The sequence below is a fragment of the Cherax quadricarinatus genome, chromosome 4 (assembly GCF_038502225.1).
Source record: "Cherax quadricarinatus isolate ZL_2023a chromosome 4, ASM3850222v1, whole genome shotgun sequence".
NCBI lineage: Eukaryota > Metazoa > Arthropoda > Malacostraca > Decapoda > Parastacidae > Cherax > Cherax quadricarinatus.
In genome coordinates, this window is record NC_091295.1 from 14,189,799 (window position 1) to 14,206,629 (window position 16,831).

The 16,831-nt window shown below is 43.6% G+C and overlaps 1 protein-coding gene across 8 annotated transcripts in view; it reads right to left on the bottom strand.

Annotated features, from left to right (window-relative positions):
* The window catches only part of LOC128684199 (uncharacterized), a 104,142-nt gene that overhangs the window by 79,870 nt on the left and 7,441 nt on the right, over positions 1-16,831 (bottom strand). Inside the window, exon 2 of one of the 8 annotated variants that reach the window (XM_070094620.1) lies at positions 4,019-4,228. The exons of 5 other annotated variants lie outside the window; for them this stretch is intronic. Coding sequence is in view for 1 of the 3 variants with exons in the window: in XM_070094587.1 (XP_069950688.1) it covers positions 5,780-5,846 (67 nt within the window). In the remaining 2 variants the exon portion in view is untranslated. Of the gene's footprint in view, positions 1-4,018; positions 4,229-5,779; positions 6,197-16,831 lie in introns of those variants that run through there. 2 more of the 8 variants (XM_070094587.1, XM_070094621.1) reach the window with 2 other exon arrangements.

Consider the following 16,831-nt stretch of genomic DNA (forward strand, 5'->3'; position numbering starts at 1 on the left):
CTTGAAAACCCTTCATTATTTTGCTACATCTCGTTAGAAAATGAAACCATTAACTTCCCTTACGCTCGTACAGTATTTCTCTGCATAATAGTGTATTCACACACTGATCTCAAGCCATACCAAATACAATGGTTTCAACCTCCTTGCTACATCATTCGAAGATCATTATTCACCCCTCATACAATGTTAGCACTACTCTGATAACACTTATCTTTTTTTTGCATCCATTAACTGCCTTCCAGACACCAACACTCCAGCTACCTTCTTTCTTGAACCTATGAATCACATTATTTTGCATATACTATCAACACATTCACTCCCTGTAGATAAATGGTTCAAAGAACCGACACGTTGTTAAATTAGACACATGTGCAACTCTTGGGTATCTTTATTGAGGAAACGTTTCGCCACACAGTGGCTTCATCAGTCCATACAAAGGATAAACTTGAAGAACAGGAGAATGAGGTAATCAGTCCCTCAATCTTGAGTCGATGTGGTCAGTCCATCAATCTTGAATAGAATACGGCATATGAGCGGAGAAGCAGCTTATAAACCGTATGGCAGGAGAGGTGCAGCAGTCGTAGGTGGTGTCACATTTGTCCAATGTGGAAGTAGGTCGTGCCCAAGGGTTAGGCCACGACCTACTTCCACATTGGACAAATGTGACACCACCTACGACTGCTGCACCTCTCCTGCCATACGGTTTATAAGCTGCTTCTCCGCTCATATGCCGTATTCTATTCAAGATTGATGGACTGACCACATCGACTCAAGATTGAGGGACTGATTACCTCATTCTCCTGTTCAAGTTTATCCTTTGTATGGACTGATGAAGCCACTGTGTAGCGAATCGTTTCCTCAATAAAGATACCCAAGAGTTGCATATGTGTCTAATTTAACCACATTCACTCCCTAACAGTGAATAAACAGGTACACTATACATTAATTTATGCTCTTCAGTCTTTCATTAGCTACTACTAATTATCACCTTGTTCTTTTCTGAGTTTACTTTTAACTTCTGTACCTTGTTGGCACCCTCACAAATGATTCTACTAACCATAGTAACCTATCTTCAGTACGTATCTCTCAAATGCAGTGTCATCAACAGGGAAAATGTGACAACTCACTATATCATTTATCTTTTATGTCCACACCTCTCCAATATACACATTTATGCAACTTCATCTGTAAACAGTTTGATAGCTTTATTATGCACCCCCCCCCCCAAACATCCCAGTCAAAGCGTCACTTACTAGAAGATATGTACAATCCTTCTTGCCTAATTATCGTAACCTGAACAAGGACACCAGCTCTCAACATACCACCTATGACAAGACATTTGGAATTCCCGCCACATTGCTCTATCCGCCTTTTAATATACTACTTTTTTCAATTCATAAATAGAATAGACAGCTTCTTATATTTTGTAATAAAGCAACAATATTAATGCATCATATGCAGTATTATTAAATATACCATGTTCTTGTGTGACTAATCTTTGTTCTACAACTCTAAATAATAATCCTGGAGATGACTTTACCCAGTATAAAGAACAGACTTATTTCCCTATTATTCACATTCTCTTGTCCTCCTCCTCCTCCTTCTACAGTGGTATGCTTGCTCTCTGCCAATCCTAGAGAACCTTTCTTCCTTTCAGACATTCATTTAATATTCCAAAATTACAATACCATATATCCTAATCTGCTTTCATTATCAGTCTTCCCTATCCTTGCTGCTTTACCAACTTTCAACCCTCTTCTCCACGCACCATCCCAACAGCCTAAACTAGTCAAGAGACCCAGCTGTAATTAGCGTATTAGTAATAGCTGAGGATCAAGCTGCCTCTACTATTTGTGATCAACGACCCATAGGGGTTTAACGTTTCATGAAATCCAACACAACCACCACTAACTCGTCCCTCCCAAGAAAAAATATTAACCCTGTCAAATACGTGAAATCACCCCATCTCTAATTACATAAGAAAGGAGGAGCACTGCAGCAGGCCTGTTGGCCCATACTAGGCAAGTCCTTCACAATCCATCCCACTAACAGAATATTTGCCCAACTCAATTTTTAATTCTACCCAAGGAACAAGCTTTGATAATTCTATTTACCCATTTGCAAGTCTCACTCATGCATTTATCCAACTTAAAATTTGAAACTACCCATAAACATTCTTTCTCCAATACATCCAAAACCTCTCAATAAAATATCATTAATAGGAGTCGGGGTCACTCGTCCGTTTCATGAGCGTGCACGTGTAGGATAAATAAGCCAGGGTACGGTATCCCCTGGGGGCAGGACTTGAAAAGGCGCAACACCGCGAGAAACTGTCAGCTTAAAAATACTTATTCCCTTTACACTAGTCTCTTACCCATTTGCACATTTACAAATTTTCCAAAAATAACTTCAATGTTGAAAATCTTTCTTAAAACAGAGATCATGAAATTAAGTTAATCTTTGTGCGAACCATTATTAGGCAGAACACGAATAATATAATTCGACGAGCGGCAGCTTAAAATTTCTGTAGGTTACGTAAATATATAAATGGAGCACTAAGGCAAATACAAATTATCTAAACATGGGTCACAGACCTTGGTTTATATTTATACTTTGAGTGCTAAACGTAGTCCCCATGACGACTCGTTAGTTACTTAATTCTATGTCCCTATGGCCGCGAGAAGCAATGACTTCAGAAATCTACATGTAGTCATTCCCCCGTAATTCTTGCATAGGCCAATGATCTATTTCCCCCCCCCCCCCATCATGCTAGTTCAGTACTTTCAACTCATCATCTCTGGTTGTACCTTTAACCCAATCTGTGGTTCAGTACCTTCAGCCCATCTTCTATAGCCCAGTACCCTCAATCATGTTCCAGGACCTTCAACCCAGCTGTGGTCCTGGGCCTTCAACCCGTCTATAGTCCAGTATTTTAAATCCATCGTTTACGGCTCTGTGCCTTCAACTTATCTATGGTTCAGTGCTTTCAACAATTTTCTATGGTCCAGTGCCTTCAGTCAAATCATTTGTTTCACTGCATTTGTTTATTTTCTATAAAATTAATATCTGTATAAAAGGCAAACTCGTGCAAAGTTTGGCACATTTTATACCTTGTAAGTAACGCATTTCACAATCTCAAAAATGCACTCACGTCTACCTGAAGTCTATCTGAAGGGTGTTCCAGGGGTCAACACCCCCGCGGACCAGTCCTTGATAGATTCTTACTAACCGTTCTATCCATTATTTCGAGTTATTTCTTGGTTAGTTATCCTCATAACCTTATTTATATCCCTTCAATTCGTATTTATATACTTTATGTAAAATGGTACATAAATCTTAGATACATTGATGGTTATACCGTCTTTCTTTAGGCTTGTTTTTAACTTAAATTCCATATACATGTACAAGGAATTAATGCTCTTCCTCACTAGGTTTTCCAGTGCATGTTCATATGTAATTAAGTGTATTACGACCCAGCCTAAAGGCCTAGGAGTTTGTCTTGTGTCGATACCCTACCTACCATAAAGAATTTTGAATAGCGTTGCGATAACCCTATATGGAAAAAAGACACTAAATTACCAGAAATAAACCTATGGCTCAGTTTACAGAATTCGCTGACAAAATTACAACGAACTTCAAATATAATTGCAAATTCTACAAATTTCAAACTAATATCAATTAGAAAAGTAATAGCTTGCAAGTCGTTTCTTTAATTTGCTGGTGAGAGGTTATCTGGCTAGTGTCAAGGACTAGTCATACCAGGTCGACGGTGGCAACTATGTTGCTACCACTTAAAGACATCCACTATTCCTAGGTTATTAGAAGACTATCCGGTGAATTATTAAACATTCCTTCTTGAGTAACATAACACTACACTTCACCGAACAATATGTCAACTCCACCAGTCAGGTTCAATGGACATGTATATTCCTAAAGTCTCTGAAAATGTGAGCAGCAGTGTTACTACTCACCCCCCCCCCTCCCAGCCACAGCCCATTGAACATCGTTGTAATCACACCTGCGATATTCTTTTTCCATGCATGTGCCATATGACTCTACCTATCGCCGTCATCTTTAAAAAGTTGATTATCAGAAGATAAGTGATAAATGTGTGTGAAGCGCATCCAGCCACAGCCTTGATAAAGACGGTAGTAGTGGCAACGTCGCTTGTTGCCATACGCAGCTCCCTGCACAGGTGACAGTGGTCGCCCCGGGGGTACCAGGTGTGCTGCAAAAATAAAGACTAACTGTAACAAACTAACACCTCAAACCCAGTTACTACTTTGAGCAGGTTTCATGAAATTACAGCTATCATTCTTTCTTTCTTGTATCAAGAGAAATTAAGGGTTTACTATCTTTCATAATTTGTAACGTTTACAAATTAGAGCACAAGATAATCTAATTACAAGCAACTGTTTCAGTGCAAAAGGATTCAAAATTCCTAAGTGAATTTGAATTATTAAGATATTCAACAATATTAAAGTGAAATTAAACTCACCACTAAACTTACTGAATGTTTTACACTTAGCATTCAACACAAGCAAAAATCACTGCACAACTGCCCGCGTCACATAAGCAAACCTTCAACACATACGTAACCGTACAATAAGAATTGAGAAGCACTGCAGCAGGTTTGTTGTCGCACAGTAATAAGTCACACTGCTGACTCTTGGTTTAGGATAAAGCTGCATTATGTGATATTATGACCTACTCACCCACCCATTTCCACTTCTATTTTTTCTAGCCTACTTTTAAAACTGTTTAAACGTTCGCTTCAATGGCAGTATCCGGCAGTTCTATTCATCCACAGAACTGCTATCCTCCTAGGGCCTTGACCTATGAATCTACCACCCAACTGCAATTGATTCAATCTGTGATACTACGACGGATTCAAAATTCCGGGGGTCAACGTCCCCGGGCAGCGGGGGCGTTGACCCCCGGAACTCTCTCCAGGTATGATAATGGTATACGACAGCGACAAGTTAATAGGATGCATGTGCAACAGCTAGGGGTCTATCCTGAAACTTTTCACCTACCTACCTCCAGGTAGGTAGGTACACAGTAGATGCCCTCTGTATTCGACTGAAGCCTACCGTAAAGGCAAACAGTTCGCACATGTCGTATTATATAGCACGTTTGTATCCTGACAGGCACGTAATGTGATTCATACTCCCGCCAGCCCAGACTTCTACTTTAAACTCGACAAATCGATGCATCAAGTCCTAGGCACTAGCACTTTATGAACCTTGTTAATTTTCAAAGCTCAAATAACAAAAATTCGCTACTTACAAGCTCAATAACTTATTTGGAAGTATCGACAGCTATTTTTAGCTGTCGAGGCCTAGACGTTAAGACCGAAATATGTACATTGTCAACTCCCAGAAAGTTTCGAACCCATGGTAAGCCTGCCAGTTTTAAGACTGGCTTGTCATGGGATCAAACCCCCGTTCGGAGAGTTGTTTACAATCGTACCATTACGATTTCAAGAGTACTCAGTTTTAACTGATTTTAGTATTACCAAGAGTTTTGTCACACACTATTATTTATTAGTAACAATCGGATATTATTTGACCAATAAAATATGAACCGTTTATTTAGAATTTGTTTACCAAGACAAAGCAATTGTGGTGTAAACATTCTACAAGTATAGAAATAACGTTTTTTTTCTGAACATTAACTATTGTAAAAAAAAGTTCTGGAGTGAAGCCGCAGAAACGTTACAATCATCAGCAGCCCAGCATAGTGAAATCAAATGTGACCGAGCATTCATCACCCTTACCGTTACTACAAAAACCGCTATAACTCCTCTTGTGCCTCTTGTGGAGTGCACTTAGCCAAAATAACATAGGCTGGTGACAAAGTATCAAAGCGAAGAACAGCAGCGCAGTGTGGATGTGAGGTAGTCGTTATGACGGGTGATACTAGATGGAGGGGGAAGAGGAGGGAGGGGAAAGAGGAGGGAGAGTGATAGGGGTGGATGGGGAGCAGAACCTCTTAACCGCCGGTCGGCTTCAAATGAAAGACCGTTGTACAAGATGAAAAAGTGATGACAAACAAGGCAAATGCATGTTTAAAAATGATCAGAAGCAACAAAATAATACAACCCTTAAAACTAGTGAACTTTGTTGGCTTGGCCAAGAAAACGCCTACTCTTCAAGTCACATGTTCTCGTTTCTAGACTGAAATATTGCTGTATACAAGACCCCATTCAAGGCAGGAGAAATGGCAAAACTGGAGGATGAACATTAAAATGGTATAAAATACCGACAGATTGCTAGGTAAGACACATATGCAACAGTTAGGTATCTTTATTTTGAAACGCCTCGCCCACACAGCAGGCCTCCTCAGTCGAGCACAGAAAAGCTGATAGAAGCAGAAGACACCTGAAGACGATGTAATCAGTCCATCACCCCTAAAGTTTTGAGGTGGTCAGTCCCCCAGTCTGGAGAAGAGCATTGTTCCGTTGTCTGAAACAATATTGTTTCAGACAACGGAACGGTGCTCTTCTCCAGACTGAGGGACTGACCACCTCAAAACTTTGGGGGTGGTGGACTGATTGCATCGTCTTCAGGTGTCTTCTGCTTCTATCAACTTTTCTGTGCTCGACTGAAGAAGCCTACTGTGTAGGCGAGGCGTTTCAAAGTAAAGATACCTGACTGTTGCATATGTGTCTTACCTAACAAAACTGGAGGATGTCCAGAGAACCTTTACTGCTGGCATCTTAACTACTGGGAAAGCTTGCAGTCCCTTGATTGTACTCCTTGGAACGTAGGCGAGAAACATGCATCATAATATACACCAGGAATTTTTTTAAGAATTAATCTCATACCTGCACACTGCCATCACTCCATATGAAAGCAAGAGGCTTGGCAAATGATGCATAATACGTCAAGTGAAAGGCAGGGGCGCAACGAGTGTACTAGCAAAACACAGTGTTGAAAGACCAGGACTTCAAAGGGGAACTTGGTAAATTCAGCCAAGATGTGGTGAATGCTGCTGACACCAACAGACTGGTCGATCAAATCAACACCCAGGAGGCCTGGTCTGGGACCGGGATGCTAAGGCGATTACCCTTCTCCTCCAAATCGACTCCTGTCAATAACAGCCTGGTTGATCAGGCCCTGATCCTCCGGGAGGCCTGGTCGTGGACCGGGCCGCGGGGGCGCTGATCCTCGGAATACCTTCCAGGTAGCGTTTTAGCTTCCATGACGCTACTCGGGAGTTTGTTTCACTCGTTAACTATTACTAAACTAATGTTTTCCTACATCGTTTCTGAATATTTTTTTCCAACTTGAAACTATTGCTGCGAAATGCTGAGAAATGTCAGTTACTTATTGATAGTAAGTGTAGTTATGCTGGTAGCATGGACCCTTGTTAGAATGCCGACTGAAATCTTCCAACTTGAGTACCAAACCTGCACCGAAAATCACTCCCTATGAAAGCAAAAGACTCGGCAGGAGATGCAACATTCCCATGAAAAGTAGGGGCGCAACGAGTACATTGAGAGAGAACACTAAGTGTCCGGGGCCCAAGACTGTTCAACTGCATCCCAGCCTACATAAGGGGGATTACCAATAGACCCCAGGCTGTTTTTAAGAAGGCACTGGACAGGCACCTAAAGTCAGTACCTGACCAACCGGGCTGTGGTTCGTACGTCAGCTTGCGTGTGGCCAGCAGTAACAGCCTGGTTGATCAGACCCTGATCCACCGTGAGGCCTGGTCTCAGAGCCGCAGGGGCGTTGACCCCCGAAACCCTCTCCAGGTAAACTCCAGGTAAGACGTCCCATCCTGTGTATGGAGTATGACAGGATAACACAGCTAGCATCCCCATCACCCATAGTGAAGTTATTTAAAATATAGCAGCAGCAGGCTCGTTATCAATTTTTTTTAATAAAAAACTAACCTCACATCAACCTCATTCAACCTTCAACTTTTATATTCAGCAAATACCATAATCACAGATGATGGGAACAGGTATACCTCTAACACCAAGACTTACGTAGATGCTATATACGCCACTGTTGTAAGCTCAGCAAGATGTTTGAAATGGGTTAGTGCTGGCTGTTATCAAAGATTTTATGAAAACCAATGCTTATTAAATTTAAAATATATCTACTGCACGAGTGATTAAGTTGTACTTTAATTAAATTTAAAATATATCTACTGCACGAGTGATTAAGTTGTACTTTAATTAAATTTAAAATATATCTACTGCACGAGTGATTAAGTTGTACTTTAATTAAATTTAAAATATATCTACTGCACGAGTGATTAAGTTGTACTTTAACTATAAACCAATCAGAAAATCTTAATATCTAAAATTACGTTTAAAACCAACAGATACCTTTGGAAGGGAGAGCGAAAGTAATGAAAAATACAACAAATAACCGTACGGGTGTATGGTCAACCCACTACTGTTCAGATATTTTTTCTTAATATCTAAATCTTTTCCAATCTAAATTACTTTATTCTCAAAATGGACCTTCTTTCCCATGAGACAATACCCACTGAACGAATTTATATAAAACTTGTTAAATTGAAAGCTGTGTAAAAGAGTAACAAACGCACGTATATTACACAACAGTCAAGAACCACTATGAAGAAAAAGAATATTACTCAAAGAATATTAAAAAAAAAATAAGGTACCAGAAATTAGTAGACATAGTAAATAATGGTGACTGTTACGATGATTAAAGTGTACAGGGGTTGTAAAGCTTCTCCAAGGAGTTTTTTTTTCCTCGTAAATATGCTAATATCTTTAAGGTCGTATAACGCTGAAATTTGAGAGCTCAAAAAAAATATCCTCAGAGTATAAACCATCTGGGAAAATGTGAAGCGAGCTCAACGCACTTCGTGATTATTATTATATAATCAAGGGGAAGCGCTAACGTGAAAGAGTCGGTATCAAGGAAAAGTTGTGACAAGGAACTAAGAGGATTTATGTTGTACGTAAATCCTATACACTACATGGGAAAGTGGAACAGAATTCTTCCTCCGTAAGCCATGCGTGTGATAAATTAAACACATGTGCAACACTTACGTATCTTTAATGATACCCAAATATTGCACATGTGTCTAATTTATCAACTTGTCGGTTCTCTGAACCATTTATCTACAAGTCATGCGTGTCGCAAGAGGCGACCAAAATGTCGGAAGCAAGGGGCTAGTAACCCCTTCTCCTGTATATATTACTAAATTTAAAGAGAAACTTTCGCTTTTCTTTTTAGGTTACGCTGCCTCGGTGGGATATGGCCGGTTTGTTGAAAAAAAAAATCCTATGCAATACTGGTAAGATGAAGAATTAGACATGTGCAACATCTGGGTACCTTTGTAGAAGTTCTGCCAACCAGTGGCTTTATCAGTACAAAGACATAATGTGAAGAATTAGAACATAAACAAAGGAGCACTGCATCAGGCCTACTGGCCCATGCGAGGCACGTCCATGTTCCCTACCGGCCAAGCCACTGGCACAAGCTACATCCTTTCTGAATCTAAATTTTTCCAACTTGAAACCATTGCTGCGAGTCCTATCTTGGCCAGATATTTTTAGCACATTATTTACATTCCCTTTATTTATCCCCTCAAGGAAGGTTCCTTGACGCTGGTGAGGGGCTCGATCTAGGGAATTGGATCTGTGCTCCAGTTCCCTGAATTAAGCCTGAATACCTTCCACCTCCCCCCCAGGTGCTGTATAATCGTAAGGGTTTAGCGCTTCCCCTATTGATTATAATAATAATCCCTTTATCCAATTTCCATTTATACACCTCAGTCATATCCCCCTTAATTTTATTCCCTTCTAGAGTGCAGATTCAAGCCCCTCAGTCTATCCTCGTAGGAAAGACTTCTTATACATGGGATAAACTTTGTAATCCTCCTTTGTACTTTTCTAGCGCATTTATATCCCTTCTGTGATACGGTGACCAGAACTGTGCAGCATAATCTAAATGAAGCCTAACCAATGATACATCGAGTTGAAGAACAACCTGAGGACTCCTGTTATAAAGCTAAGAACGCTTACGCATTGTTGTTTTGGTTTTAGATTACTGCTAATCAGAACTCCCAAATTATATACCAAAGCTGAGGTAATGAGTCGCTCAGCCTCGAGTTGAAGAGCACCGTCGTTAGACGTCTATAAGTAAAGACACTCAAATGTTACACATGTGTTTGTCACCAGGAAATATTTATACCTTTGATATACCCCAATGAACAGCAGGGGTACCACTAGCACGATAACAGACAACACAATAAGTGTCAGGGGCCCAAGACTATTCAACTGCCTCAGGGGGATTACCAATAGACCCCTGGCTGTCTTCGCTGGACAGGCACCTAAAGTCAGTACCTGACCAGCCGGGTTGTGGTTCGTACGTTGGATTATGTGCGGCCAGCAGTAACAGCCTGGTTGATCAGGCCCTGATTACCATGAGGCCTGGTCACAGACCAGGCCGCGGAGGCGTTGACCCCCGGAACTCTCCAGGTATACAGAGGTTTGCCTTCGACGAGTCTAGAATCTTACTACTCTCGGAGCCTTGTCATGGGCCAGGCTAGTCTGGTGCTTTCCTGGTCAACCAGGCTATTGCTGCTGGAGGCCCGCTGCCCCACAAATCCACCACAGCTTGGTTGATCTGGCACCTGGTGAAGATATTGAGTGTTGTTGCCCGGGGAGCTCTGAACTTGAAAACAACTTTCACTAAACGGGTATGAAAAATATTTAGTTTTATAAGCCCCGGGTAGTCTAATCCAAAATAAATAAAACAGCCAATGTGGCTTATTTCCATTAGGATCTTTTATCTTCCATAGGATACAATCCAAAATAGTCGACTAAACACTAGGATCTATTTGCTCTTAGGTCAGCATGGGCAGGTGTTAGACTTGATCCACGTCTCGCTAGTTTAAAAGTCGATTATGCACCCCATACACATACATCCTCTGGAGACCAACACCACAGTCCTTTAGGTGCGAACCAAACACTATTACCCAGCTACGTGGCATGAAGGCCTTTGAATAGCTTTCCTTTTAACATTAATGTGTAAATTTGTACACGCTGAGATCAAAAACGTGTATTACCCTAAGTTAGGTTATTCTAACCTCAATTATCGTGGGATCAACTACCAATGACAAATCACAGGTTAAGTCTTCAAACAACTAGAAGAGATACCTACAGTAAAAAACTACTGTCTGGGTACCCGACCCATTCTTCCTCAATCTCTTTTCTGACAAAGACAGGGACATAGCACTGTATCATCCTTTGCAGATGATACCAGAATCTGTATGAACATAAGAATGGAGGAACACTGCAGGTCTACTGGTCCAGTATACCCATAGAAGTCTTTTCAATGAGCTATTGACAACAATAGTCATGGAAAAATGGAGGAAGTGAAAAGAAAACAGTACAAGCCAAGCTCAAACCACTCGACAGAATTGTATCAAATGCTAGAGACCTGGGAGTGATAATTAGTTGGGTCACTAGAACCTTCAACCTGAGACACTGTTCAGGTCATTCGTTACCTCTGGGTTGGAATAGTGTCCTAACGGGCCCTTCAATGCAGGCGAAATTGCTGAGCTGGAAAGTGCACAGAGAACTTTCACAGACTGTATAAACTCAGTCAACCACCTTAATTACTGGGAGCGCCTGAAGTCCCTAGAACCGTACTCCCTAGAACGTAGACAAGAAAGATGAAACAATCTATACCCGAAGATACTGGAGGGATTAGTCCCAAACCTGCACTCCGAAATTATAACTTAAGAACAGTGTTGGCAGATGGTGCAGGATAACCCCAATGAAAAGCAAAGGAACGATGAATACACAGACAATTGCTAAGCAGCCACGACTCCTCAACACCCTTCCTCCATAAAGGGGGGTTTACGTGAGGGTTGCTCTGGGGGTCAACGCTACCCGGTCGTTGACCAAGCCTCCCGATAAATCGGGGCCTGATCAACCAGGCTGTTACTGCTAGCGTTGCGCAATCCAAAGTACGAACACCCGGCTGGTCGGACACTGACTTTGGGCATCTGTCCAGTTCCCTCTTGAAGACAACCAGGGGTTTATTGGTTACGCCCCTTATGTACGACGAGTGTTGAACAGTCTGGGACCCCGGACATTTATTGCTTTATTTTAGTGTACTCATAGAACCCTTGTTGTCAAGAGGAAACTCGACAGATGCCTCAAGTTTTTGATCAACCGGGTTGTGGTACATACATTGAAATGCGGGCGGTGGATACCAACAGCTTGATTGATCAAACCAATAACCAGGAGGCCTGGTCCAGGACCGGGTTTCGGAGGCGGTGACCCCTGGAAAAGACTCAGTAAACCACCCGATTATTTTTGTTGGCACTACACAAATATATGTTAATTTACATTAACATGAAAAAGCGCCGTGTTTGGAGGCCACGCTCGCTTAGTTTTGGAGGCCACGCTCGCTTAGTTATGACTGGATTGCATATGAAGGGAAGAACCAGAAGTCTTACGAAGAGCTAAACTAGAATGGTTAATAATGAGCAAGTTGTAGAGGAGGCATTGGTAGTGGCCTGGTGGTTACCGCTCTCGCTTCACACGGTGAGGGCCTGGGTTCGATTCCCAGCCAGAGTAGAAACATTGGACGTGTTTCTTTCCACCTGTTGTCTATGTTCCCCATCAGTAAAATGGGTACCTGGGTGTTAGTCGACTGGTGTGGGTCGCATCCTGGGACACTGACCTAAGGAGGCCTGGTCACAGACCGGGCCGCGGGGGCGTTGACCCCCGGAACTCTCTCTCCAGATAAACAGATGCTAGTCTGCCTGGCTTCCATAATACTGTAAATGATTATTAATATGACACAGTGTGTGTGGATTATAATACAGCAGAGCAGAGACGGTCACTTCTACCAACACACAAATCACTCCCTACGAAAGCAAAAGACTTGGCAGGCGATGCAACATACCCCAGTGGAAACTAGGGGCGCCATTAGTACACTAAGATAAAATACATTAAATGTCCGGGGCCCAAGACTGTTAGACAGCCTCCCACCAACCACAAGGGGAATAGACCCCTGGCTGCCTTCAAGAGGGAGCTGGACAGATACCTAGTCAGTGCGGGATCAGCCAGGCTGTGGTTCGTACGCTGGACTACGTGCGGCCAGAAGTAACAGCCTAGTTGGTCAGGCCCTGATCCACCGGGAAGCCTGGTCATGGACCGGGCCGCGGGAGCGTTGATCCCCGGAATACCGTCCAGGTAGGTAGGTGGGGGGCGTGCTGACAGTTAAGTGTTATTACTAAACCAATGTGTTGGTCGTTTGTAAGGCAACTTAAGTGGGAGAGGGGGAAGGGACAAGACGCGGGGAGGGGGACAGAGGGACCAGTGAGAGGGAGGGAGGAAGCGAGACAAGGCGACAGTGTTTAGGTTATTAACCCACCAAAGCCAAGCAGTGTGGCTTTTATTTCCGGTCCTCCCTCAAGGATGCCGTCCACATTTACTTCATCCTCAAGTCTACCAACACCCACGTAACTCACTAGTTACTGCAAGGTGAATATGGGCGGCACACTTTTTCCTAAGTCTAGCTCAACCCGGGACTTTCAAGGACCCCAGTAGAAAAAGGTCCCAATATCTGACTTGACCGAGTTAACCCAAGTTAAATATTACATATAAAACCGTTACAAAAATTTCAAATTGTGTACGTGGCTTAAATAAGAAGTTAATTTGTTATATGAACCTCGAGCTTCTCAAGTTGTGCCCAAAACCTTCCATGATGGAGATGGTATGAAAATGGGGTGAAAGGACAAAAGGACAGTGAGAGGGAGACTGAGGTGCGAGAAAGGAGAGGAGAGACACACAAGAGGCGAAAAAGGCGGCAAGAGAGTTTGAGACAGGAGACAAAGAAGCAAGATAAAACAGAGGGAGGGCTGGAAACGAAGTGTGAGGGGGAGGGGAAGTGTGGGAGATGGAGGAGTCTGTGGAAGAGGAAGTGTTCCCCGCATAACAGGGCAGGTGGGCAAATGGGTTTTCAACTTTGGAGACAAACAGTTGTACTGAAAAGGCAAAATTCAGCAATAGCGAGGTAAAAAAGCGTAGTACCCAAACGCACGGTCTTGGGAATATCAACCTTTCTTGTGTACTATGAAGACCAGAACTGAGCTGCATAATCCAAGCGAGGCCTTACTAATATTATGTAGACTAGTACAACTTTCAGACTCATAGGGGACATAGATAAAAACATCCACCACAGTTTTCTCATCATTTGCTGATACTAAAACACCAGGATAACCTGAACACAGATAAGTGCGCTTATGGAGTAACTTCCAATGTGAACTGACTACGTTGTATTAGTCAGGCTTAGGCCTAGTTACACGTACTTCTGGCAAACACAAAGATAAACAAACCAAGCGCAAAGTATGTAACCAGTGGCCAATCATATGGTCACTTTCTTGAACACTACGTGCTTTATTGTCCACCTGAACATACAGTATAATAACCTAAGTGATATATCAAGGTATCTTATTAATGAAAAGATGAAAGCAAATTTCTTAAATTTGCTTGCAACAGTTAAGTCAATTGTAATCAAAATCCAGTCGGAATCCTTTAACCCTTCTGAAGCCTAGTTCCTAAGGAGTTTTGTGTATCCACATATTCTTGCTCTACCATCCACAGGATGGATATGGGGTGCATAATAAAACTAGCCGGTCCGGAGGCAAAATCTAATCCAACTCTACCAAAATAAGCATGACGGTCACCTCGGAAGATACTATGGAAGAATGGCAGGAAGATACAAGCAGATATAAGAAAGGAATACTGGAAAGACCTGGGAGTGATTATGTCGGTTGACCATTGTATCCAAGAACAAAGGTGAAGTCACTACCAGAAAAGTGACGAGGTGGATAACCTTCAAAACAAGATAGTGTCAATTGTGACAATATTCAAATCTCTTGTGCTCTCTCGTTTACTATTCAATGATGACAGCCCAGTTCAGAGCAAGTGATCCCAGAACAAAGAACATACACTGCCAAAAAACGGGTTAGACACATTGGAGGAAGTGTAAAATAAGCCCAGTGGAACAAACTCCCAAGTACCGTTATAGAGGCCAGAACGTTGTGTAGCTTTAAAAATAGGTTGGATAAATACATGAGTAGATGTGGGTGGGTGTGAGTTGGACCTGATAGCTTGTGCTAACAGGTCGGTTGCCGTGTTCCTCCCTTAAGTCAATGTGACCTGACCTGACTAGGTTGGGTGCATTGGCTTAAGCCGGTAGGGACTTGGACCTGCCTCGCATGGGCCAGTAGGCCTTCTGCAGTGTTCCTTCGTTCTTATGTTCTTATGTTCTTAAAAGTAGGGACGCCTTGGGCACAGTAAGAGGACACTTTCTACATCCGTGATCAGACTATTCAACTTCTTACACAAAGATATAAAAAAGACTGCTGGGACATATGTTCAAGAGGAAACTGGCCAAGTATCTTGAACACATGAAAGATCAGCCAGGCTGTGATGGACATATGGGCCAGCGGGCCGTCAGCAGCAACAAACTGGTTGATCAGGCAAGCACCAGACAAGCCTGGCTCCAATAGAAAAACTCGAAATTCCTAAAAGATATAAAGGCACAATGATGAGAGAGAGAGAGAGAGAGAGAGAGAGAGAGAGAGAGAGAGAGAGAGAGAGAAAGGTGTAAAAGAGTAGGAGAGGGTATGAGGAAGTGTGGGGGAGTGTGGAAGACAGTGGGTGTGAAGGAGTGGGAGAAAGGGTGAGAAAGAGGGTGGGGGAGGTGTGTGGGGGGAGAGGATGTGTGTGTGTGGGGGGAGAGGATGTGTGGGGAGAGGATGTGGGGGAGAGGATGTGTGTGGGGGAGAGGATGTGTGTGGGGGAGAGGATGTGTGGGGAGAGGATGTGTGGGGAGAGGATGTGTGTGGGGGAGAGGATGTGTGTGGGGGAGAGGGAAGAGGATGTGTGTGGGGGAGAGGGAAGAGGATGTGTGGGGGAGAGGGAAGAGGATGTGTGTGGGGGAGAGGGAAGAGGATGTGTGGGGGAGAGGGAAGAGGATGTGTGGGGGGGAGAGGGAAGAGGATGTGTGTGGGGGAGAGGGATGAGGGTGTGTGTTTCGGGGGAGAGGGAGTGCGTGGAGGTGTGGGGGACGGGCTGGTGTGCAGGGGAAGAGGGTGCGTGTAGGGATAAGGGTACGCGTGGGGTGGGGGGGGGATGGAGTGTACTCACCTATTTGTGGTTGCTGGGGTCGAGTCTTTGCTCCTGGCTCCACAGAGGTGTGTGGGGGAGGAAGAGAGAGGGTGTGTGTACTCACCTAGTTGTGGTTGCAGGGGTCGATTCATAGCTCCTGGCCCCACCTCTTCACTGGTCGCCACTGGGTCACTCTCCCTGAACCATGAGCTTTATCATATTTCTGCTTAAAGATATGTATGGTTCCTGCGTGCGTGTGTGTGTGTGTGTGTGTGTGTGTATGTGTGAGCGCATGCGTGCGTGCACGGGGAGAGGGTGTGTGGGGGTAGGGAAGAGGGAGTGTATGTGCGGGGGTAGGGGAGAGGGAGTGTGTGGGGGTAGGGGAGAGTACGTGTAGGGGTAGGGGAGAATGTACGCGTGGGGGGAGGGGAGAGGGAGTGCATGTGCGGGGGTAGGGAAGAGGAAATGTGTGTGTGGGGGTAGGGGAGAGGGAGTGTACGTGTGGGGGTAGGGGAGAGGGAATGTGTGGGGGTAGGGGAGAGGGAGTATGTGCGGGGGTAGGGAAGTGTATGTGTGGGGGTAGGAGAGAGGGAGAATGTGTGGGGGTAGGGGAAAGGGAGTGTATGTGTGGGGGGCAGGGGAGAGGGAGTGTATGTGTGGGGGTAGGGGAGAGGGAATGTGTGGAGGTAGGGGAGAGGG